This window comes from Ranitomeya variabilis, chromosome 5 (genome assembly GCF_051348905.1).
Source record: "Ranitomeya variabilis isolate aRanVar5 chromosome 5, aRanVar5.hap1, whole genome shotgun sequence".
NCBI lineage: Eukaryota > Metazoa > Chordata > Amphibia > Anura > Dendrobatidae > Ranitomeya > Ranitomeya variabilis.
The window spans coordinates 427378521-427403462 of record NC_135236.1 but is presented as its reverse complement, the minus strand read 5'-3'; the positions used below and the strand labels follow the sequence as shown (position 1 = coordinate 427403462).

At 43.9% G+C, this 24942-nt stretch overlaps 1 protein-coding gene across 1 annotated transcript in view; it reads right to left on the bottom strand.

Annotated features, from left to right (window-relative positions):
• The window catches only part of TPH2 (tryptophan hydroxylase 2), a 530115-nt gene that overhangs the window by 398440 nt on the left and 106733 nt on the right, over positions 1-24942 (bottom strand). The window contains exons 4-5 of the mRNA XM_077265292.1: positions 24384-24484; positions 1603-1670 (exon numbers count right to left, since the gene is read on the bottom strand). Of these exons, the coding sequence (XP_077121407.1) occupies positions 1603-1670; positions 24384-24484 (169 nt within the window). The remainder of the gene's footprint in view (positions 1-1602; positions 1671-24383; positions 24485-24942) is intronic.

The following is a 24942-nucleotide window of genomic DNA, read 5'->3' as shown; positions in this document are numbered from 1 at the left end:
CGATTTATCACACACTCTGCTTTGTTTCAGACGTATTTCTTTACTTCTTGTCTCCTAATGTGTTCTTCATTTTTTGACCTTCAGTCTGAATTTGCAATGTACACGTTCCAATAATAACATAAAAACCATTGCATGAACTGGTGTCTCCAAACTTTTGACCGGCACTGTATAAATGTATAAATACACCCATCAACATTGAAATTAAAACATCAAAAAGGAAAAGTAGTGAAATTATAAAAATAGCAGGATTGAAAGACATGTCAGCGATAGACAAATGATAAAAAAAGGAAGCAAAATTTTCAATGCATCTTGATTTATTGAGTATTGAGTATTGACTATCAGCTCCATGTGCAGATATACATGCACTTACATGCCTTGGCGTGTCATCAATGAGGTTATTCATGGTTCCCTGAGGAGTGTTCTGCCATGCTGAATTCATTTTGGCACACATATCATCAAGATCCCCTGCTGGCAGTTCCATTTGCAATTTTCAAACAATGAAGTTCCAGATGTTGTTGATGGGAGACAAGTCTGGAGACTCTGCATGCCATGGTACCACATCCCGGCCATAGACTGCTCACAGTAGCATAAGCAATATGGTGCTGTTGTGTTGAAAAACAGCTCCTGGGGCACAGAGCTGTTAGCGTACCTGGGATGAAGACTACAGAGGTCTGGCTACCTCACATTATGCCAGCACACATCAAAATCCGTCTGTTCCCTCTGAAAGTCTCTTCATGGTGCTGCCAACATGGTCTTCTAAAATTCAAATAATGGCACCTAGTGATCTATTGTGTAAGTGAAATTAGCTGTTGCATACTAAGCCTAAGGAGTCAAACAGTGTCTACACAATCTATAAGAAAGTGTTTACATGACATTGTGCTTAGAGCCAGACATCCACGTATACATGTTCCACTGGAAGCTAGAAAGGAGGACTATCCACCTCAGTGATGAACTATGCTTTTGTCTTGGAGCTAATGATAGCCCAAGAATAGTCTGGAGTCTATGTGGATAAAGCCATGAAGAGGCATTTACAAAGCAATGTAAAAGTGTCTCATGGGCTGTTTTGCAACATAACAATTCCAGGATGCATGTTGCTCATGCTACGGTAAGCAGCATGGCTTAATCGTAATAAATATCTCGGGAGATGTCTCCCATCGAGCACATCTGAGATGTTTTTGGTTGGTAATTCTAAAGGTAGCTGCCAGCAGAGGATAGTTATGATTTGCATGCCCATGTGTATTCAGCGTGGCAAAACATTCCTCAGACACCCATTAATAGCCTCATTGATAGCATGCAAAGGCATGTAATTGTGTGTATTTCTTCGCCTGGTGCTCATAATTGATGCTGAATAAATTGAGATGTTTTGAAAATGTTGCTTCCATTTTTTAATAATTGTATATAATTAACATGTTAATAAATTATGTGATTTTCATAATTCCACGACTTTCCCTTCTTGGTGTTACACTTTCATTGTTGACGAGTGTATATACTGTGTAACAATTGGGCAATAATATGGAAGAACTCTAAAACTAATTTTTAGCATGAGTATATAAATGTACATTCAAATCAAAAAGATGTAAGGAAAATTTGACAGGAACTTACTATTTATAACTCATGGCCACATCCACAAAGTATTTCCTTCTTTGTCGATATACGTTGTCTTTAAATCCCTTTAAAGAAAAACAGCCAAGCTGAGTACAGTAAAATACACAAAAGGAATCATTACAGGAAGATAACATATAAAGAAATCTATCTATACACTATATGCATGGTTGGCCATGTAATTATCACAGATCACTGGAGCAATGTGGTTGAATGGTCTTAACTAACACAAGATTGTAATTAAACTCCAAGGTAATCTATAATATCTATGGTTGTAATGGTGTTTTGATAATAAATATTCATGGTCCTATCAATCATTATGATCTTAACTACATTTTTCGTGTAACCTAGGCTTGTGTATACTGGATATAAACTTTATAGACAAATATAGCAAATCCATAGTATACGTGTAACCAATGACTGTGGTTGCCTTTCATTTCTAGACTCCCAAGTAGAAATGTGACCATTCCAATGAAAACATTTGTATGTAGTTTGCACGTCCTCAACATGTTTGCATAGATTGTCTGCTTCCCTTTCACACGCCAAAAACATATGTTGTTAGAAATTGTATGCCCGAGAAATAGAAAAATTAGATTGTAAAGACCCCATATAGATTAGCTTAAAGCGAACCTGTCACCAGGTTTGAACGATATGCGACAAGGCCATCACCTTTCAGGCCTGATATAAAGCATTCTATAATGCTGCATATATGCACACAACCCAACCTGCAACTTCCTGTTAGGCGGTCCGGTCCGATGGGTGTCGCTGGTCTTGGTCCGGCACCTCTCTTCTTCTTGCCATTCCGCCCTCCTTCTTGCATAATATGGGTGACGCGTCCCTACGTCATCCACACAGTCTCTCCTACATCATGCTCCTGCACAGGCGTACTTCTCTGTCCTGACGAGGGCAGAGCAAAGTACTGCAGTGCACAGGTGCCAGGAAAGGTTAAATACCATTATACAATGCTATATATCAGGCGTGAAAGGTGATGGTTTTATCTCTTATCGGTCAAACCTGGTGACATGTTTCATTTAAGGTTGGAAAAACACAATAATCTTGATGGGATAAACTGACAATGTAATACATGCAAAGATTTTCTGGCTCTCATGATGTCTAGGAAGAAAAGACATGTTTAATTACAATGTCCGTACTTTAGTTTCCGCACGAGATAAGCCACCACTCGAGTTGTTTGGCATCAGCATACTCAGCTCCCAATTGAAAACACGTGCTCTCAAGAGTCGGCTGAAATGGGTGTGTTTTCTTACATCATATTGATTTTTCTATCCACTATGTACAAAATATAGATGCTAAATGATGGTTCAATTTGCCTTAATTCTATAGCACAACATTCCTTGTGTGTCAGTGATATTTTTCTATTTAGTCAGTCTGCGTTGGTTAAAATACACTTATGCCTAAGCGAACTTAGAAAGTCCTTTAGATGTACTTGAGGAAAGGGTTGATAATCTCTGTGTTAAATCACACTAAAGTAAACTTACCCGCCTGGAGTAGTGTGAGAAATTGTTGTAAATGGGTTATAAAACATCAACGGTATTATAATAATACAAGCTTTATTTCTACACGGCATGGAAATTTCTCTGTAAGCAGAACTTTAAGTAAAAACAGTTCCAGTGAATCCTTTACATTTTTATGTCTCCTCAGATTAGGATGTCAAGTGATTTAACTGCATTATAAACTATGAAATATCACAGCAAATTTGAGAAAAGTCTGTTTTTGTTATTTAAGGGTATTGCACATATACGGTGCCGTTTTTCAGAGCTGTAAAAGAAACACATACAGGGGTTTAAAATGTGCTATAAAACACACGCACAATAAGTAGAGATGTTGTAAATGTCAGCGCTCTGCATGCATTTCTTGTTATTTGCCGAATACAAATGAGCTTTTCATTATTCGACAAAAGATGGAAGATATCAATCTTAATTTGCACCCCTTTTATTTTCCAGATGTTGCAGGCAGCAAAAAATATCCGCTGAAAAGGAAATTGCCACTCTGCGGCTGAAATTAAATTCCGATAAGCCAGTCCACTTCAAAGTGCTGACATGTTTGAAGCTGAACACCGGGAACGCATCTCTCCGTTTTGTATATTCTTGAAGAAAACCATTCTGCTCTTTTAAGTACCGCTGTAAACCGGCCTAATGGAATTGGACAGTAAATATATAGTTTCCCAGTATCTTCCACACAGGGAATAAATGTTGGTTTAAATGATTGGTGGTATTATCCTGAGGGGTCTAACCAGCCCGAAGTAATTCTTGATTAAACAGAATCTGCGCTGACAGGCTGAACTGTTTATTTGGACTTTCATTAATCCACCATGATCTATAAAGATGGCAGACAGCTAAATAGTGGAGCTTATCATAGCAATCCCAATACTAATTACGGCCAGCTATAAAGTAATATTTATATGGCTCTTTGATTAATCTCCACTTTGGACTATAATTCATCAGAAAGCCAATCTTAATAGTTGTAAAAGAAATTTCTAGACTCTTGTTGTCAGCTGAGGTAGAAATATTCCGTCGTGTTTATGGTGGTTTATGAGGTAAAGAGCCCAGCTGCACTGTTTAAGAGCTGAGCATTTACAGCTATAACTTATAAAGCACCTTTCCTTTTCTTTTTTTTTCCTCCTGCTCCAATATTCTACGGGTGAATTACAAACTTTCTCCGTTTATTGTCTGTACACCTATGTCATGCCCTAACTCATGCTAATCCTGTCAGAGGAGAGCTCGATTAAATCACAGCTGGCATTTCCTTCAAAGCTCATTGTTTGCGGTGTTTCACAGCCATGGGTTATAATAAGCCATGCTTAGAGACCGAAGGGTCAGGTGAAAATGTGATGACGGTAAAGCTGGTATATGTGATATTTATGGAAAAGGCAAGTATAACCATGAATTAGAAATGGTCCGTGCTTTTTGCTTTTAGATGTTTAGATGTAGAGAACAGTCAAATGGCCGACAGACATCAACATTCTGTGCTTCATGGTTTCTTCTATCAAATGCTCTGCATATCTGACATAGTCTTGTTACTAATTTACGTAAGGATTATATCTAACAGCTAAGTATTCAAGACATGTATACATGATATAAAAAAGAAAGCCTCCTGGTATGACAATATGGAATCCACACTATTATTCTATAGTTCAATGACCACAAGGTTTTTCATTTGGCTTATTTTGCATGTTCCTACTGTCTAGAGATTAATAAAGACAAGGGATCACTTGCCACACAGCCCATGATGCCATTTTATGGAGAACATTTTATGTGGTATGCAATGTCATTTTACACTGAATCTCAATGATTCAAAGGACAAGCACACACTTCTAATGCAGAAAACAGAGTGCTGTCTTTCCTGTATTGGTTGTAGATACCAGTCCAAGACTTTAGTGACTTCTCTCCTGGATATTCCATACCTGAGAGAAGCAGGAGCTGTGTGCCACATAGGAACAGAGTTAGCCATTTACTAATATAGAATAGTGTGTGGTTGACAATGTGTGACTGGCACTGTTTACTTGACTTCCTTGAAGGGAATTCATCATTAAGATCACACCTCTGGAACAATCTATATGGGTACATAGGTCATAGAAAGATACATTAATTTATACGTCATATCCAAAACATGTTGAATTATTCAGAAAAATCCATGTTTTATTAATATGCATAATAGTAGGCTTTAAACCCCTTAACCCGTTGAGTTTTTTTCGGTTTTGCGTTTTCGTATTTCGCTGCCCTTTTTCCCAGAGCCATAACTTTTTTATTTTTCTGTCAATATGGCCATGTGAGGGCTTGTTTTTTGTGGGACGAGTTGTTCTTTTGAACAACACCATTGGTTTTACCATGTCATGTACTAGAAAAGGTAAAAAAAATTCCAAGTGTGGTAAAATTGAAAAAAAGTGCAATCACACACTTGTTTCTTGTTTGGCTTTTTTACTAGGTTCCCTAAATGCTAAAACTGACCTGCCATTATGATTCTCCAGGTCATTACAAGTTCATTGACACCAAACATGTCTAGGTTCTTTTTTATCTAAGTGGTGAAAAAAAATTTCCAAACTTTGTTAAAAAAAAAAAAAAGTGCCATTTTCCGATACTCATAGCGTCTCCATTTTTCGTGATCTCGGGTTGGGTGAGGACTTATTTTTTGCATGCTGAGCTGATGTTTTTAACGATACCATATTGGTGCAGATATGATCTTTTGATCGCCCATATAGGGGACTCCAGGAGACCTCAGGCTGTCATGCCAACACACCAATAACCCATGATCACGTGACGGGGTCACCGGTGTGCGTATTTATGGCCCGATGGCCGGAAGTGTGATTTAAATGCCTCTGTCAGAGATTGACAGCGGCATTTAGCTGGTTAATAGCCGCAGGTGGATCGCGATTCCACCCAAGGATATTGTGGGCACATGTCAGCTTTTCAAAACAGCTGACATGTCCCCAGAAAGATGTGGGCTCACCGCCGGAGCCCACATCAAAGGGAGGAAGTCCAATATAGGTGTAAATGTATGCCCGATGTCAGAAAGGGGTTAAGTGGTCTCAGGGAGACAGAGTGCTTCCAGAGAGACTGTCTTCTTAGTTTGTTTCTATGGTTAGCAATGCCTCTATATGCAAATTTATCCCTCACTATATGTGTGTCATCCATTCATCAAATATTACAAGTGTGCAGATTGCCATTCTCTTCGCTTCTCCATAGTGTTCTGCCCTTTGGTGGGTACTGGCTCTCAGCTGTCATGACTCTCTTGTCATTTATCCCGGGGACCAGGGGCTCCTTCCCTGTCCCTAATGCTATGATTGGCCTAGCTTGCCCTGCTGTTGTGAATTCCGTTCTCGGGCTCCCTCCTGTGGTCATGAGTGGTACTGTGTGAGTTTGTTCTTGGGCTTCCTCTGGTGGCCTTTAGCGATATGGCTGGGCTCAGCTGCTTCATTTCCTTCTATGCTGGGCCTATTTAACTCACCTGGACCTTCATTTGTTGCCTGCTGTCGATGTATTCAGTCCTGATTCTGAGCTCTCCTGAATATTCCTTGTGACCAGTCTCCTGCTGGAGAAGCTAAGTTTGCTTGTTCATTTTGCTCATTATTTCCTTGAAAATGTTTCTCAGTATATGATGAGTTCAGTCCAGCTTGCTTTTATGTGATTTTTTGCTTGCTGGTTAGTTCTGGGGTGCAGAGTGCGCCCCTCACATCGTGAGTCAGTGTGGGGGTTCTTGTATTCTCTGCGTGGTTTATTTTTGATAGGAATCTGTGCGGTCAGTACAAAAACTATCTATTTTCTGTCTATCTAGTGTTAGCGGGCCTCATTTGCTAATCCTGTTTCATTTCTACGTTTGTATTTTCCCCTTAACTCACCGTTATTATTTGTGGGGGGCTGTCTATAACTTTGGGGTTATTTCTCTGAGGCAAGTGAGGACTTTGCTTTCTCTCTAGGGGCAGTCAGTTTCTCAGGCTGTGAAGAGGCATCTAGGTTTTTAGGTAACGCTCCACGGCTGCCTTTAGTGTGTTGGATAGGATCAGGATTGCGGGCAGTATAGCTTCCACATCCCCAGAACTTGTCCTAACATTCTGGTTATATGTATCAGGTCAGTTTTGAGATCCTACCACCGGATCATAACAGTACAGCAGGCCGCAAAGTGTTAATGCAGCAGAAGAGGGAGAAGAGAAATCCTGAAGTCATTTTTTTTTTTCTTCTCTGCACTTTGTTTAGCCTCTCTCCTCCCCTTAATCTCTGGCTGGTTCTGAACTCAGCTGCAGATATGGACATTCAGAGTCTGCCTTCTAGTGTGGATCATCTCACTGCAAGGGTACAGGGCATTCAGGATTATGTAGTCCGCAGTCCTATGTCAGAGCCTAAAATACCAATTCCTGAGCTGTTCTCCGGAGATAGATCTAGGTTTTTGAACTTTAAGAATAATTGTAAGTTATTTCTTTCTCTGAGACCTCGCTCCTCTGGTGATTCTGTTCAGCAAGTTAAAATTGTTATTTCTTTGTTACGTAGTGACCCTCAAGATTGGGCATTCTCTCTGGCGCCAGGAGATCCTGCATTGCTAAATGTGGATGCGTTTTTTCTGGCGCTTGGAGTGCTTTATGAGGAACCAAATCTGGTAGACCAAGCAGAGAAGGTTTTGCTGGCTCTCTCTCAGGGTCAAGATGAAGCAGAGGTTTACTGTCAGAAGTTTAGGAAGTGGTCTGTGCTCACTCAATGGAATGAGTGCGCCCTGGCGGCGATTTTCAGAAAGCGTCTTTCTGAAGCCCTTAAAGATGTTATGGTGGGGTTCCCCACACCTGCGGGTCTGAATGAGTCAATGTCTTTGGCCATTCAGATTGATCGGCGTTTGCGGGAGCGCAAACCTGTGCACCATCTGGCGGTATTTTCTGATCAGAAACCTGAGCCTATGCAATGCGACAGGATTCTGACCAGAGTTGAACGGCAAAACCACAGACGTCAGAATGGGTTGTGCTTTTACTGTGGTGATTCTACTCATGTTATCTCAGAGTGTTCTAGGCGCACAAAAAGGTTCGCCAAGTCTGTCACCATTGGTACTGTACAACCTAAATTCATTTTGTCTGTTACTTTGATTTGCTCTCTGTCATCCTACTCAGTTATGGCTTTTGTGGATTCAGGTGCCGCCCTGAATTTGATGGATTTGTCATTTGCCAGGCGCTGTGGTTTTATCTTGGAGCCTTTACAATTCCCTATCCCACTAAAGGCAATTGATGCTACGCCATTGGCCAAGAATAAACCTCAGTACTGGACCCAAGTGACCATGTGCATGGCTCCTGCACATCAGGAGGTGATTCGCTTTCTTGTGTGTTATGATCCTTAGTGGCTGAGGATCACGAATAGACCAGCAAGTGAATAAACTAAGGACAAGCTCTAGGGAGATGGTAACTGGACTGATCGCAAATCTGAACCTATCCAACACAAATAGAGGTAGCCGGTGAACGTGCCTAAAAAATTCCTAGATGACTCGAGCCAGCCTGAGGAACTAGCTACCCCTAAAGAGAAAGAAAGACCTCGCTTGCCTCCAGAGAAATAATCCCCAAAGATATAGAAGCCCCCAACAAATATTAACGGTGAAGTAAGAAGAAGGCACATACGTAGGGATGAAATCAGATTCAGCAAAAGAGGCCCACTAGTACTAGAAAGCAGAAAATAGAGCAAGGGTCTATGCGATCAATAAAAAACCCTTACAAAATATCCATCCTGAGATTTCAAGAACCCACGCACCAACTAATGGTGTGTGGGGAGAAACTCAGTCCACTAGAGCATCCAGCAAGCGAGGGAATCACATTTTAGCAAGCTGGACAAGAAAACATGATAAACACTGCTGATCAAAAAATGAGCAAACAAAACTTAGCTTGTCCTGAATGGACTGGGAGCAAGGTAGTCAGAAGGAATCTGAGTAGCACTGATTACATCGACAGCCGGCAACAAGTGAAAGAAAAACAGAGCTATATAGGAACCTCCCAGAGGATAACGAACCAGCTGATAGCCAGAGACCAGCAGGATAACAAACAAAGCCACCAGGGGGAGCCCAAAGCAAAAGTCACACCATACCACCAGTGACCACAAGAGGGAGCCTGAAAACAGAGTTCACAACAGTACCCCCCCCTTAAGGAGGGGTCACCGAACCCTCATGAAAACCCCCAGGGCGATCAGGATGAGCCACATGGAAGGCACAAACCAAATCGGCCGCATGAACATCAGAAGCGACAACCCAAGAATTATCCTCCTGACCATAGCTTTTCCACTTGACCAAATACTGGAGCCTCCGTCTAGAAACACGAGAATCCAAGATCTTCTCCACCATGTATTCCAATTCTCCCTCAACCAGCACCGGGGCAGGAGGCTCAACCGGAGGAACCACAGGTACCACATACCTCCGCAACAACGAGCGATGGAACACATTATGAATAGCAAATGATGCCGGGAGGTCCAGACGGAATGACACAGGGCCAAGGACTTCCAGAATCTTATAAGGACTGATAAACCGAGGCTTGAACTTAGGAGAGGAGACCTTCATAGGAACGAAGCGAGAAGACAACCACACCAAGTCCCCAACGCGAAGTCGGGGACCCACACAGCGACGACGGTTGGCAAAGAGCTGAGCCTTCTCTTGTGACAACTCCAAATTGTCCACCACATGATTCCAAATCTGATGCAACCTATCCACCACAACATCCACTCCAGGACAATCAGAAGGCTCCACCTGACCCGAGGAAAAACGAGGATGAAACCCCGAATTACAAAAAAAAGGAGAAACCAAAGTAGCAGAACTAGCCCGATTATTAAGGGCAAACTCGGCCAACGGCAAAAAAGTAACCCAGTCGTCCTGGTCAGCAGAAACAAAACATCTTAAATAAGTCTCCAAGGTCTGATTAGTTCGCTCGGTTTGGCCATTCGTCTGAGGATGGAAGGCCGACGAAAAAGACAATTCAATGCCCAACTTAGCACAAAAGGTCCGCCAAAATCTAGACACAAACTGGGATCCTCTGTCAGAAACAATGTTCTCAGGAATCCCGTGCAAACGAACCACATTTTGAAAAAACAGTGGAACCAACTCGGAGGAGGAAGGCAACTTAGGCAAGGGCACCAAATGGACCATCTTAGAAAAACAATCACACACCACCCAGATGACAGACATTCTCTGAGAGACAGGGAGATCTGAAATAAAATCCATGGAAATGTGCGTCCAAGGCCTCTTCGGGACAGGCAAAGGTAACAGCAAACCACTGGCACGAGAACAGCAAGGCTTCGCCCGAGCACAAATTCCACAAGACTGCACAAAGGAACGCACATCCCGCGACAAGGAAGGCCACCAAAAAGACCTGGCCACCAAGTCTCTGGTACCAAATATTCCAGGATGGCCCGCTAACACCGAAGAATGAACCTCGGAGATGACTCTGTTGGTCCATCTATCCGGGACAAACAGTCTCTCCGGTGGACAGCGGTCAGGTCTATCCGCCTGAAACTCTTGCAGCACACGTCGCAAATCTAGAGAGATGGCAGACAAAATCACCCCCTTCTCTAAGGATACCAGCCGGCTCTGAATCTCCAGGAGAGTCAGGCACAAAACTCCTAGAAAGAGCATCAGCCTTCACATTCTTCGAACCCGGCAGGTACGAGACCATGAAATCAAAACGAGAGAAAAACAACGACCAACGAGCCTGTCTGGGATTCAGCCGCTTGGCCGACTCGAGATAAATTAAATTCTTGTGATCAGTCAAGACCACCACACGATGTTTAGCTCCCTCGAGCCAATGTCGCCACTCCTCAAATGCCCACTTCATAGCCAACAGCTCCCGATTACCGACATCATAATTCCGCTCGGCAGGCGAAAACTTTCTTGAAAAGAAAGCACATGGCTTCATCACAGAGCCATCGGGGCTTCTCTGCGACAAAACAGCCCCCGCTCCAATCTCGGAAGCATCAACCTCCACCTGGAAGGGAAGTGAGACATCTGGCTGACATAAGACCGGAGCCGAAGAAAACCGACGCTTCAGCTCCCGAAAGGCCTCCACAGCCGCAGAAGACCAATTAGTCACATCAGAACCCTTCTTGGTCAAATCCGTCAAAGGCTTAACAACGCCAGAAAAATTAGCTATGAAGCGACGGTAAAAATTAGCAAAACTCAAGAACTTCTGAAGACTCTTAACAGATGTAGGCTGCGTCCAGTCATGACTAGCCTGAACCTTGACTGGGTCCATCTCAATAGTAGAAGGAGAAAAAATGAAACCCAAAAAAGAAATCTTCTGGACTCCAAAAAGACATTTTGAGCCCTTCACAAATAAAGCATTGTCACGCAGGACCTGAAAGACAATCCTAACCTGCTTAACATGAGACTCCCAATCATCCGAAAAAACCAGAATATCATCCAGATACACAATCATAAACTTATCCAGATATTCACGGAAGATGTCATGCATAAAGGACTGAAAGACTGAAGGAGCATTAGAAAGTCCAAAAGGCATCACCAAGTACTCAAAATGGCCTTCAGGCGTATTAAATGCAGTTTTCCATTCATCACCCTGTTTTATACGCACAAGGTTATACGCACCACGAAGATCTATCTTGGTGAACCAACTAGACCCCCTAATGCGAGCAAACAAATCAGTTAACAATGGCAAAGGATACTGAAATTTGACCGTGATTTTATTCAAAAGGCGATAATCAATACAGGGTCTCAGGGAACCATCCTTTTTAGCCACAAAAAAGAATCCTGCACCAAGAGGGGATGAGGACGGGCGAATATGTCCCTTCTCTAAAGACTCCTTTATATAACTCCGCATGGCAGCATGCTCCGGCACAGATAAATTGAAAAGTCGTCCCTTAGGAAACTTACTACCAGGAATCAAATCTATAGCACAATCACAGTCCCTATGAGGAGGTAGAGAATTGAGTTTGGGCTCCTCAAATACATCCTGGTAGTCTGACAAAAACGTAGGGACTTCCGAAGGAGTGGACGAAGCAATTGACACCACCGGAGCGTCACCATGAATTCCCTGACAACCCAAACTTGACACCGACATAGCTTTCCAATCCAGGACTGGATTATGAGTCCGCAACCATGGTAGACCCAACACGATGACATCATGCAAATTATGCAGTACAAGAAAGCGAATCACCTCCCGATGAACATGAGTCATGCACATGGTCACTTGTGTCCAGTACTGAGGTCTATTCGTAGCCAATGGTGTAGAGTCAATTCCCCTTAGTGGAATAGGGAATTTTAAAGGCTCCAAATCAAAACCACAGCGCCTGGCAAATGACCAATCCATCAGACTCAGGGCAGCACCTGAATCTACAAAGGCATTAACCGGGTAAGATGAAAGGGAACAAATCAGGGTAACAGACAAAATGAACTTAGGCTGTAAAGTACCAATGGTGACAGATTTATCAACCTTTTTTTTGCGCTTAGAGCATGCTGAGATAACATGAGCTGAGTCACCACAGTAAAAGCACAACCCATTTTACCGTCTATAATTTTGCCGTTCACTTCTGGTCAGAATTCTGTCACATTGCATAGATTCAGGTGTCTGTTCAGAAGACACCGCCAAATGGTGCACAGGTTTGCGCACCCGCAAACGCCGATCAATCTGAATGGCCAGAGTCATTGACTCATTCAGACCTGCAGGCGTAGGGAACCCCACCATGACATTCTTAATGGCTTCAGAAAGACCTTCTCTGAAATTTGCAGCCAGGGCACACTCATTCCACTGAGTAAGCACCGACCATTTCCGAAATTTCTGGCAGTACACCTCTGCTTCATCTTGCCCCTGCGAGAGGGCCAATAACGTTTTTTCAGCCTGGTTCTCAAGATTAGGTTCCTCATAGAGCAATCCAAGGGCTAGAAAAAACGCATCTACACTAAGCAATGCAGGATCCCCTGGCGCCAATGCGAAGGCCCAATCTTGGGGGTCACCACGCAAAAAGGAAATGATAATCTTAACTTGCTGAACGGCATCACCAGAGGAACGAGGTTTCAAAGAAAGAAACAACTTACAATTGTTCCTAAAATTCAGGAACCTAGATCTATCTCCAGAAAACAACTCCGGAATAGGTATCCTAGGCTCTGACATAGGACTGTGAACAACAAAATCCTGAATACTTTGAACCCTAGCAGCAAGATGATCCAGACTGGAAGCCAAGCTCTGGACATCCATGTCAGCAGCTGAACTCAGAGCCACACCAACATTAAGAGGAGGAGAGAAGCCAGCCACAGCAGCTAGACACACGGCAACAAAAAAAAAAAAAAAATTCTCAAGGCTTCTTTTCTCCTGCTTCTGCCATGCAATTAACACTTTATGGGCCGGCTATACTGTTATGATCCTTAGTGGCTGAGGATCACGAATAGACCAGCAAGTGAATAAACTAAGGACAAGCTCTAGGGAGATGGTAACTGGACTGATCGCAAATCTGAACCTATCCAACACAAATAGAGGTAGCCGGTGAACGTGCCTAAAAAATTCCTAGACGTCTCAAGCCAGCCTGAGGAACTAGCTACCCCTAAAGAGAAAGAAAGACCTCGCTTGCCTCCAGAGAAATAATCCCCAAAGATATAGAAGCCCCCAACAAATATTAACGGTGAAGTAAGAAGAAGGCACATACGTAGGGATGAAATCAGATTCAGCAAAAGAGGCCCACTAGTACTAGAAAGCAGAAAATAGAGCAGGGGTCTATGCGATCAATAAAAAACCCTTACAAAATATCCATCCTGAGATTTCAAGAACCCACGCACCAACTAATGGTGTGTGGGGAGAAACTCAGTCCACTAGAGCATCCAGCAAGCGAGGGAATCACATTTTAGCAAGCTGAACAAGAAAACATGATAAACACTGCTGATCAAAAAATGAGCAAACAAAACTTAGCTTGTCCTGGATGGACTGGGAGCAAGGTAGTCAGAAGGAATCTGAGTAGCACTGATTACATCGACAGCCGGCAACAAGTGAAAGAAAAACAGAGCTATATAGGAACCTCCCAGAGGATAACGAACCAGCTGATAGCCAGAGACCAGCAGGATAACAAACAAAGCCACAAGGGGGAGCCCAAAGCAAAAGTCACACCATACCACCAGTGACCACAAGAGGGAGCCTGAAAACAGAGTTCACAACACTTGTGCTACATAATTTGCATGATGTTGTAGTGTTGGGTCTGCCATGGCTGCAGGCTCATAATCCAGTCCTGGATTGGAAAGCAATGTCTGTGTCAAGTTGGGGTTGCCAGGGAATTCATGGCGATGCTCCTTTGGTGTCAATTGCTTCTTCTACTCCTTCTGAAGTCCCTGAATTTTTGTCAGACTTCCAGGATGTATTTGATGAGCCCAAATCCAGTGCCCTACCTCCTCATAGGGATTGTGATTGTGCTATAAATCTGATTCCTGGTAGTAAGTTCCCTAAGGGACAACTTTTTAATTTATCTGTACCAGAACATGCCGCTATGCGGAGTTATATAAAGGAGTCCTTGGAGAAGGGGCATATTCGCCCGTCCTCGTCCCCTTTGGGTGCGGGGTTCTTTTTTGTGGCCAAGAAGGATGGTTCTCTGAGACCCTGTATTGATTATCACCTTCTAAATAACATCACGGTCAAATTTCAGTACCCCTTGCCACTGTTGTCCGATCTGTTTGCCCAGATTAGGGGGGCTAGTTGGTTCACCAAGATAGATCTTCGAGGAGCGTATAATCTTGTGCACATAAAGCAGGGCGATGAATGGAAAACAGCATTTAATACGCCTGAAGGCCATTTTGAGTACTTGGTGATGCCTTTTGGGCTTTCTAATGCCCCCTCTGTGTTTCAGTCCTTCATGCATGACATCTTCCGAGAGTATCTGGATAAATTTATGATTGTGTACCTGGATGATATTTTGGTCTTTTCTGATGATTGGGAGTCTCATGTGAAGCAGGTCAGGATGGTATTTCAGGTCCTGCGTGCCAATGCCTTGTTTGTGAAGGGCTCTAAATGTCTCTTCGGAGTCCAGAAGGTTTCCTTTTTGGGCTTTATTTTTTCTCCTTCTACTATTGAGATGGATCCAGTCAAGGTCCAGGCTATTTATGACTGGACTCAACCTACACCTGTGAAGAGTCTTCAGAAGTTCTTGGGTTTTGCTAATTTTTACCGTCGCTTCATCACTAATTTTTCTAGTGTGGTTAAGCCTTTGACGGATTTGACCAAGAAGGGTTCTGATGTGACGAATTGGTCTCCTGCGGCCGTGGAGGCCTTTCAGGAGCTGAAACGTCGATTTTCTTCGGCTCCTGCCTTGCGCCAGCCCGATGTCTCTCTTCCCTTTCAGGTCGAGGTTGATGCTTCTGAGATTGGAGCAGGGGCTGTCTTGTCGCAGAGAAGCTCTGATGGCTCTGTGATGAGACCATGTGCTTTCTTTTCAAGAAAGTTTTCGCCTGCCCAGCGGAATTATGATGTTGGTAATCGTGAGTTGTTGGCAATGAAGTGGGCATTTGAGGAGTGGCGACATTGGCTTGAGGGAGCCAAGCATCGTGTGGTGGTCTTGACGGATCACAAGAATTTAACTTATCTCGAGTCTGCCAAACGGTTGAATCCGAGACAGGCTCGATGGTCGCTGTTTTTCTCTCGTTTTAATTTTGTGGTTTCATATCTTCCGTGTTCGAAAAACGTGAAGGCTGATGCCCTTTCTAGGAGTTTTGTACCTGACTCCCTGGAAGTTTCTGAACCGACTGGTGTCCTCAAAGAGGGGGTGATTTTGTCTGCCATCTCTCCTGATCTGCGACGGGTGTTGCAGGAGTTTCAGGCCAATAGACCTGACCGTTGTCCACCGGAGAGACTGTTTGTCCCGGACAGATGGACCAGTAGAGTTATTTCCGAGGTTCATTCTTCGGTGTTGGCGGGTCATCCTGGGATTTTTGGTACCAGGGATTTGGTGGCGAGGTCCTTTTGGTGGCCTTCCTTGTCGCGGGATGTGCGTTCCTTTGTGCAGTCCTGTGGGATTTGTGCTCGGGCCAAGCCTTGCTGTTCTCGTGCCAGTGGATTGCTTTTGCCTTTGCCTGTCCCGAAGAGGCCTTGGACGCATATTTCCATGGATTTTATTTCGGATCTTCCTGTCTCTCAGAGGATGTCTGTCATCTGGGTGGTTTGTGATCGTTTTTCTAAAATGGTCCATTTGGTACCTTTGCCTAAGCTGCCTTCCTCCTCCGATTTGGTGCCACTGTTTTTTCAGAATGTGGTTCGTTTACATGGTATTCCGGAGAACATTGTGTCTGACAGAGGATCCCAGTTTGTGTCCAGATTTTGGCGGTCCTTTTGTGCTAAGATGGGCATTGAATTGTCTTTTTCGTCAGCCTTCCATCCTCAGACGAATGGCCAAACCGAACGAACTAATCAGACCTTGGAAACTTATTTGAGACGTTTTGTTTCTGCTGATCAGGAAGATTGGGTGACTTTTTTGCCATTGGTTGAGTTCGCCCTCAATAATCAGGCTAGTTCTGCTACTTTGGTTTCACCTTTCTTTTGCAATTCTGGTTTTCATCCTCATTTTTCCTTGGGTCAGGTTGAGCCCTCTGACTGTCCTGGGGTGGATTCTGTGGTGGATAGGTTGCAACAGATTTGGAACCATGTGGTGGACAATTTGGAGTTGTCCCAAGAGAAGGCTCAGCGCTTTGCTAACCGCCGTCGCTGTGTGGGTCCCCGACTTCGTGTGGGGGATTTGGTGTGGTTGTCTTCTCGTTATGTCCCGATGAAGGTTTCCTCTCCTAAGTTCAAGCCTCGTTTCATCGGTCCTTATAAGATTTTGGAAATCCTCAACCCTGTGTCATTTCGTTTGGGCCTCCCAACATCGTTTGCCATTCATAATGTGTTCCATAGGTCATTGTTGCGGAGATATGTAGTGCCTGTCGTCCCTTCTGTTGATCCTCCTGCTCCTGTCTTGGTCGAGGGGGAGTTGGAGTATGTGGTGGAGAAGATCTTGGATTCTCGTATTTCGAGACGGAAGCTTCAGTACTTAGTTAAATGGAAGGGCTATGGTCAGGAGGATAATTCCTGGGTTGTCGCCTCCGATGTCCATGCGGCTGATTTGGTTCGTGCCTTTCATTCGGCTCGTCCTGATCGGCCTGGGAGCTCTGGTGAGGGTTCGGTGACCCCTCCTCAAGGGGGGGGTACTGTTGTGAATTCCGTTCTCGGGCTCCCTCCTGTGGTCATGAGTGGTACTGTGTGAGTTTGTTCTTGGGCTCCCTCTGGTGGCCTTTAGCGATATGGCTGGGCTCAGCTGCTTCATTTCCTTCTATGCTGGGCCTATTTAACTCACCTGGACCTTCATTTGTTGCCTGCTGTTGGTGTATTCAGTCCTGATTCTGAGCTCTCCTGAATATTCCTTGTGACCAGTCTCCTGCTGGAGAAGCTAAGTTTGCTTGTTCATTTTGCTCATTATTTCCTTGAAAATGTTTCTCAGTATATGATGAGTTCAGTCCAGCTTGCTTTTATGTGATTTTTTGCTTGCTGGTTAGTTCTGGGGTGCAGAGTGCGCCCCTCACATCGTGAGTCGGTGTGGGGGTTCTTGTATTCTCTGCGTGGTTTATTTTTGATAGTTTTTGTACTGACCGCACAGATTCCTATCTATTTTCTGTCTATCTAGTGTTAGCGGGCCTCATTTGCTAATCCTGTTTCATTTCTACGTTTGTATTTTCCCCTTAACTCACCGTTATTATTTGTGGGGGGCTGTCTATAACTTTGGGGTTATTTCTCTGAGGCAAGTGAGGTCTTTGCTTTCTCTCTAGGGGCAGTCAGTTTCTCAGGCTGTGAAGAGGTGTCTAGGTTTTTAGGTAACGCTCCACGGCTGCCTTTAGTGTGTTGGATAGGATCAGGATTGTGGGCAGTATAGCTTCCACATCCCCAGAACTTGTCCTAACATTCTGGTTATATGTATCAGGTCAGTTTTGAGATCCTACCACCGGATCATACCACCCTGCTTCCCTGATTACTTCTGATGGTGAAGATGCCGGTGACACGTATCTTGCCTTAGCTCCCGAATCCGCCCTCAGTCTGTACCGTTGCCCCACCCAGGGGAGACGTAGTGTACAATAATACCACAACCAGACTAACAAGGTAATACACACAGGGACAAAGGAAAATGCCAATCACACAAATATACTCAACACAAATAACAGAGGTAAACACTGGGAGTGGAGGATGGGGAAAAAAACAAAGTAGGAGAAGAAGGGGATTAGCATACATCCAAAACCTTCTCAAACAACTGCAGCAAACCACCATCTCCTAACAATGCAGGATGAAGTTAGCTCTGGCAATGAGTGCTTGCCAGGACCCAAATTATATAGGAGATGGGAGTAGCTAACAGTGAACAGCCCAGAGCCTTAATGCAGGAACGCTTCCAAGAGCTCTCAATTAAGCATATAACCCATGCACTGCTAAAATAAACCTGCACCATTTAATATGAAGGTGAAGTGTGTCACGCTCGCTCCCAGACTGGTTGGCGCAGGCGTACGGGGGTGTGGCCCCACTGGACCACAGACCAAACTTCCCTGGAAGGGGCATAATGATGGTGAGGTCAGACTTGTGCGATAAGAAGCTACCAGGTACCACTCCAGGGTGGTGTCTGGCTGTGGCTGCTGATTCCACCAGGGAACGGAACATAAACAGGCAAGCGGGCTCAGCTGGCACTCTGGAGACAGGCGGGCACGGCTGGGACACAGACAGACAGACAGGTACAACAGAGACACTGGCAGGCAGGCGGTAACGGCTGGCTCTCTGGTAGGCAGGCAGGTATGGCTGGCTCTCTGGCAGGACAGGCGGACAAGGCTGGTACACTGGAAGAACCAGTAGGGACCGATCTGCAGGCAGGTATGTAAAACAGGCAAGAACCTGTTCAGACAGGAGGACTTAAGAATAGGTAGAGAAAGACCGCGAGTGCGGATGCAGAGCGAAAGCACAGGAGCTAGAGCCAAGCACAAAAATGCAGGAGGCGGAGCCAAGAGCAGGAGGCAGAGCCAAGCACAGAAATCCAGGAGGCGGAGCCAAGAGCTGAAGGCGGAGCCAAGTACATAAATCCAGGAGGCGGAGCCAAGAGCTGAAGGCGGAGCCAAGTGCAGAAACGCATGAGGCGGGGCCAAGAGCAGAAATGCAGGAGGCGGAGCCAAGAGCGGGAGAAGTAGAACCGCAAGGAGCGGAGCAAAGTAGAACCACAAGAAGCCGAGCAAAGTAGAACCACAAGAAGCGGAGCCGCAGAGTGAGAGCTGAGTGGAGCCGCAGAGCAGGGCCACAGAGTGCAGAGCAAAGTCAGAGTACAGAGAAAAGCTACAGAGAGCAGAGCTGAGAGCAAAGCCACAGAGTGCAGAGCTGAGAGCAAAGTCGGAGTGCAGAGCAAGATCACAGAATGCAGAGCAAGGAGCAAAGCAAGGTTGCAGAGAGTGGAGCCGAAAGCAGAGCAAAGCAAGACACAGAGGGCAGAGCAGAGAAAGCAAACTAAGACAGGGATATAAACGGACACAGGAACGGGACTAGACTAAAACAGTGTCAGGAATGAGACTAGCCACAGAGACATGGACACAAGCCAGGGTACGACGCCCCTCTGGGTGGTGGACATAGGCCAGGGTACGAAGCCCCGCTGGGTGGCTACACAGGAAACAGTCCAGGGTACAATGCCCCCCTGGGTGACAGACATAAGAGTAAGCGAGACAGGGCCTGGCACCTCAGCAGCTAAGAACTGACTGAGGGAGTAAGTTGCACAGGCCCCCACCAATGGGTGGGGATGTCTTAAATACAGGAAGCCTCATGGTGATTGGCCAGGGACACCTTAGCCAGGTGCACACAGTCTCTATAAGAAACAGGAGTTGCCGGCGCCGCCCCCCTATGCACACAGACAGAGCATGCACAAAGCAAGCAGCAGACATGAGGCACACAGCATGGAGCTGGCAGCAGAGAGAAGTCACAACAAGGCCCAGAGAAATAAGTGAGTTTGAGTGTAATGCAGGTGGGGGATGGGAGGCCATGCAGTGATGCCAGCAGAGTTGTTACAAAGTGCTTCTAATCAGTGCAAGAGTAGGAAAAATCAGACACTGCGGTCTTCTGGCTCGTCTGTGTCCTGGTGACAAAGTTCTCTGTCACGCCTAGAGCACGTAACATCTCATTGGCATACTGATAAAAAACATGAATTTCTCTGGCATAAGGGAACTGATCATGGATATCAATCTATAGGAGAAATTATATTAATGATAGATTCCCTTTAAGGCTACATTCTTACAAAGAGCTTTTGATGAGTTTTTGATATTCCAGGTTTTCTACAGCATTTCAGCCCCTATTATTACTTGCATTTCTTCTTTGCAATTTGCAGTGCTTTATTCCCATGCATTTTTATATCGTTTTGATGCTGTTTTCTTTTTAATCTTTATTTGGTATGTCATTTTTTAAGCAACGCTGCTATGCTTTCAATACTTTCTTATATTTGACTTTGACAATACTTTATTGATATAAGTCATGTGTCAATTATGTGCACTTTTAGTGCATTTACACAGAGAAAGTGTACTAAAAAATGTATATAAGTTTTTAACCTGCAGATTTTCTGCATCTAGTGCATTTATATGGTTAAAATCCATACATAAAACTCAGCATACCAACAAAAAAGAATGACATGTTGTGGATTTGAAACAGGCACAGTAGGTGAGTTTACGATGTGTAAAAGAAAAGCACAGTGAGCTTGAGATTTATGTAAACCTCATCCACTATGCTGGAATGCAAAATTGTTGCAAACATTTCACAAACTTAAAATTCCAGAATTAATGGAGAATTAGGCCGGGATCACACATGCGAGAAACACGGCCGAGTCTCGCATGTTAATACCCGACACTGCTGCCTGCACTCCGGAGCGGAGCGTGCGGCTCCATGTATTGCTATGCGGCCGCACTCTCCACTCCGGAGTGCTGGCGGCAGGGCCGGGTATTAACATGTGAGACTCGGCCGTGTTTCTCACATGTGTGATCCCCGCCTTAATGTAACATGCACATGGATTTCTTCATGTTCCACTCCATTTTGATATTTTCTGGAGCAAATCTATCTGCCACATATGACGATACATAAAATATTTCTGGAGACTGTCAAAGTCACACTGCAAATAGTAGTTATGGTCGGGGTGGTTACGCCAGGGTTAGGGTGCTATTGAATGGAAGGGGTTTTTGCAGATGCAATACTGTCACTACGGCTCCAAAGTGCAAGTACAGAAGCAGTATAACAGCAAGTAGTGGTAATCCACAAGGTGTACTAAGTATTGGAGGTGTTTTAGAGGCCATATATAGCACTCATGGTTCACCGCTAATTGACACGCTGCAGGCGGACTTGCCATTGTTTCAAGTTGCAAGTACAGGTCTATTCAGCAATTTTAGATAAATGGTGAACATTACCCACACCCCTTTAATCAAATCATAAAGTCATGGTCCTATGTAATATAAATGCATGCTGCATTTTTTTTACGCTGCATTTTTTTTCGTGGAAAATCTTCTGCATTTATTAGTTCAGGCAAAGCGGATGTGTTGTCTGGAAAACTCATGCCAACTGTGTGTTTAAAGGAAATGTTGAACTGTCCTTTCCTTGGAGCATTTTTTTCCTATAGGTATATTGGGAGAGCTTGTGTAAAGTCCATGGGGCGGTAGTCATGGGCAAGGGGCTGCTGTTTTCCAACAATCTGGCACCCCAGAAATGTCTGCTGAAGTTTGTGGCTGACATTCTCATGCTGCTAAACATCCCATGCTCTTCGTGCCCTCCAGCCTTCTGGCCGCAAACTGCTGCTCAATCTAAGCTTTCCTCACTAATTAGGAAGTGCTCCCCTTATTCACTAACCCTGCTCCTCCCATGTTGGGCTGTTCCCTAACGTTCAACTGTTTCTATCTTGTGCATCTTACTTCCTACTATACATTAACCTTAGCGCCTATATGGTTCTATGCACAATAAACCCACATTGTCATACAATACAATTCACAAATGTTATGTGCAAGGGAAGAGGTTTATCCCTGTAACACCTTTACACTTGAAAAAAAGTATTTTTTTTAAAGAAAAAGTGCAGCAACCCTGCATTTCTTCGGCAAAAACACATTTAAAAAAGCATCAAATCTGCACCAAAAGCTCACAAACAAAGAGAGAAAACATGAAAAAAATCAATAAAATTCTATAATCAGAGCAGCTTTTTATTATGTATTTTGGTGCTGACAGCCGTAGAAAAATAATGCAACAGAAAAACATCAGCATTTTTACATTTGGGAACATTGTCTAAGCCTGCGTTTACAAGGCCACATTTGCAATCAGAAAGAGTTGTTTGGCTCTACTCTTGTTATGGTTCTACTGTGAGTGCAGACAAAAAAAATGCACAAAAGTGCACTGCAGTGTGTGAACTCAGTCTAAGGCCGGCGTCACACTCAGCGTATGAAAATACGGTCCGTTTTTTACGGCCGTAATACGCAGAAATGTTCCCAAAATAGTGATCCGTATGTCATCCGTAGGCAGGGTGTGGCAGCGTATTTTACGCGTATAGTTCATATAGCAGAGGGCGCATCACCGTGACTCAAGGTAACTACAGGACATTCCCCTGCTTTCCATTCATTCCCCGGGGTTTTACAGCCACGAGCACTGCATTAGCAGAGCTCCTGGGTGTAAAATGATTTAACCCCTTCAGATGGATTTACATCGTGGGATGTGACCTGAACAACGGAAGGTATGGGATATTGTTGTTTTTTTATTTTTCCTTTTTTACAGAACGAGGGTCTTCAGGTGGATTAAGGGTCTAATAAAATATTAAAACACCCTGTGTCTTTATTTCATTAAAGTACTTTGTAATAATGTGTGTGTGTTTTATTAACCATTTCGTACTATTGGATTAATAATGGATAGGTGTCATAACTGACGCCTCTCCATTATTAATCTGGCTTAATGTCACCTTACAATAGCAAGGTGACATTAACCCTTCATTACCCCATATCCCACTGCTACACGGGAGTGGGAAGAGAGTGGCCAAGTGCCAGAATAGGCGCATCTTCCAGATGTGCCTTTTCTGGGGTGGCTGGGGGCAGATGTTTTTAGCCAGGGGGGTCCTATAACCATGGTCCCTCTCTAGGCTATTAATATCTGCTCTCAGTCACTGGCTTTACCACTTTGGCGGAGAAAATTGCGCGGGAGCCCACGCCAATTTTTGTCCGCGATTTAACCCTTTAATTTAATAGCTAGAGGGCCCAAATTTTGCACATACACACTACTAACATTAGTAGTGTGGAATATGCAAAAAAAAAAAGATATGAGATGGTTTACTGTATGTAAACCATGTCTCATATCATGTCGGGTTTGGGAAGGTGATAGCAAAAGCCGGCAATTGAATTACCGGCTTTTAAGATATCTAGCGCTGTATGAAATATAAATATATATATGTGTCTCACTGATATATATATATATATACATATATATATATATATATATATATATATATATACCTATTCTATGTGTAGACATTTATTCTACCTATTCTATTCTGTCAGTGTGATTTTACTGTACACCGCACTGAATTACCGGCTTTTCTCTATAATACCGGTGCATATTTCTCGCAAGTCACACGCATGGTCTGTGTGTAATCCGTATTTTTCTCGCCCCCATAGACTTTCATTGGCGATTTTTTTGCGCAATACGGTGACAAACGCAGCATGCTGCAATTTTCTACGGCCGTACAAGACCGTATAATACGGATCAGTAAAATACGGCAGATAGGAGCTGGGCCATAGAGAATCATTGTACCGTATGCAATCCGTATTTTCTGTACCTCTCATACGTCCGTAAAACTCGCTAGTGTGACGCCGGCCTAACAAGTATGCCATAATCATCAGAAACAGCTTGAATACCATGCAAGTGATTTCTATTTGACTAATTATAATTATGTGATTTCTAGGGGTGTATTTAAATGAGACAATAGTGTCATCAAAAACTATGTGGCACCGCACAACCACAAGCATTTTTGAACAAATTAACAGGAGTTAGCGGTGTATTTTTTTTTGTCAAGAATATGTTTCACCTGAAAAAACTACCAAAAGCTGAACCAGAAATGTGGAAATTCAGTTTGCAATTTAGGGACAGAATATAGCTTACTAAGAATATTTAGAACTTTCCTAAATAAAAAGCTGTTACCTTATGTGAATCATTTAGCCCTGAGTGCGTTTCTCCTGCCAGTCACAATATACACTTCCAACAATAAAAACTTACTTGCAGACCTGTTTGTCCATTATAAGTATTTATGATATCATCTATCATCATGTACCACATATATCACACTTACAGGGTGGTCAGCATCCAATTCTGAACCGTACATAAGCACCCGGTGGGAACATTTATCAAGTTCTGAGATCTTTCTTGGAAACCAAGGGACTCCATCAAGTTCTACTAGAAACAAAAAAAAACAGAGTATGAAGCTTAGAAATATAAGAAGGTCTCCAGCACAGACAATTATTTCCATTGTTATTCCCTTCCTTTTCCAATATGAAAACCACACAATTACAAACAAAAAATACCCAAACTCCAGTGCTGGGAATAAAAGATCCTCCTCTTCAAAATGCAGGAGGCAATTACTGCGCATCAGGCTAAGGCCTCTTTAACACTTCAGTCAGTACGGGTCCATCGCAATGCGTCAGGCCGACGTACCGACGGACGTTGTGAAAGTTTTGCACAACGTGGGCAGCGGATGCAGTTTTTCGACGCATCCGCTGCCTATTCTGCAGTTTGGGGAGGAGGGGACGGAGTTTCGGCCGCGCATGGGCGGTCGAAAATGGCAGACGCGACGGACAAAAAAACATTCACTTAAACGTTTTTTTGTGACGACGGTCCGCCAAATCACGACG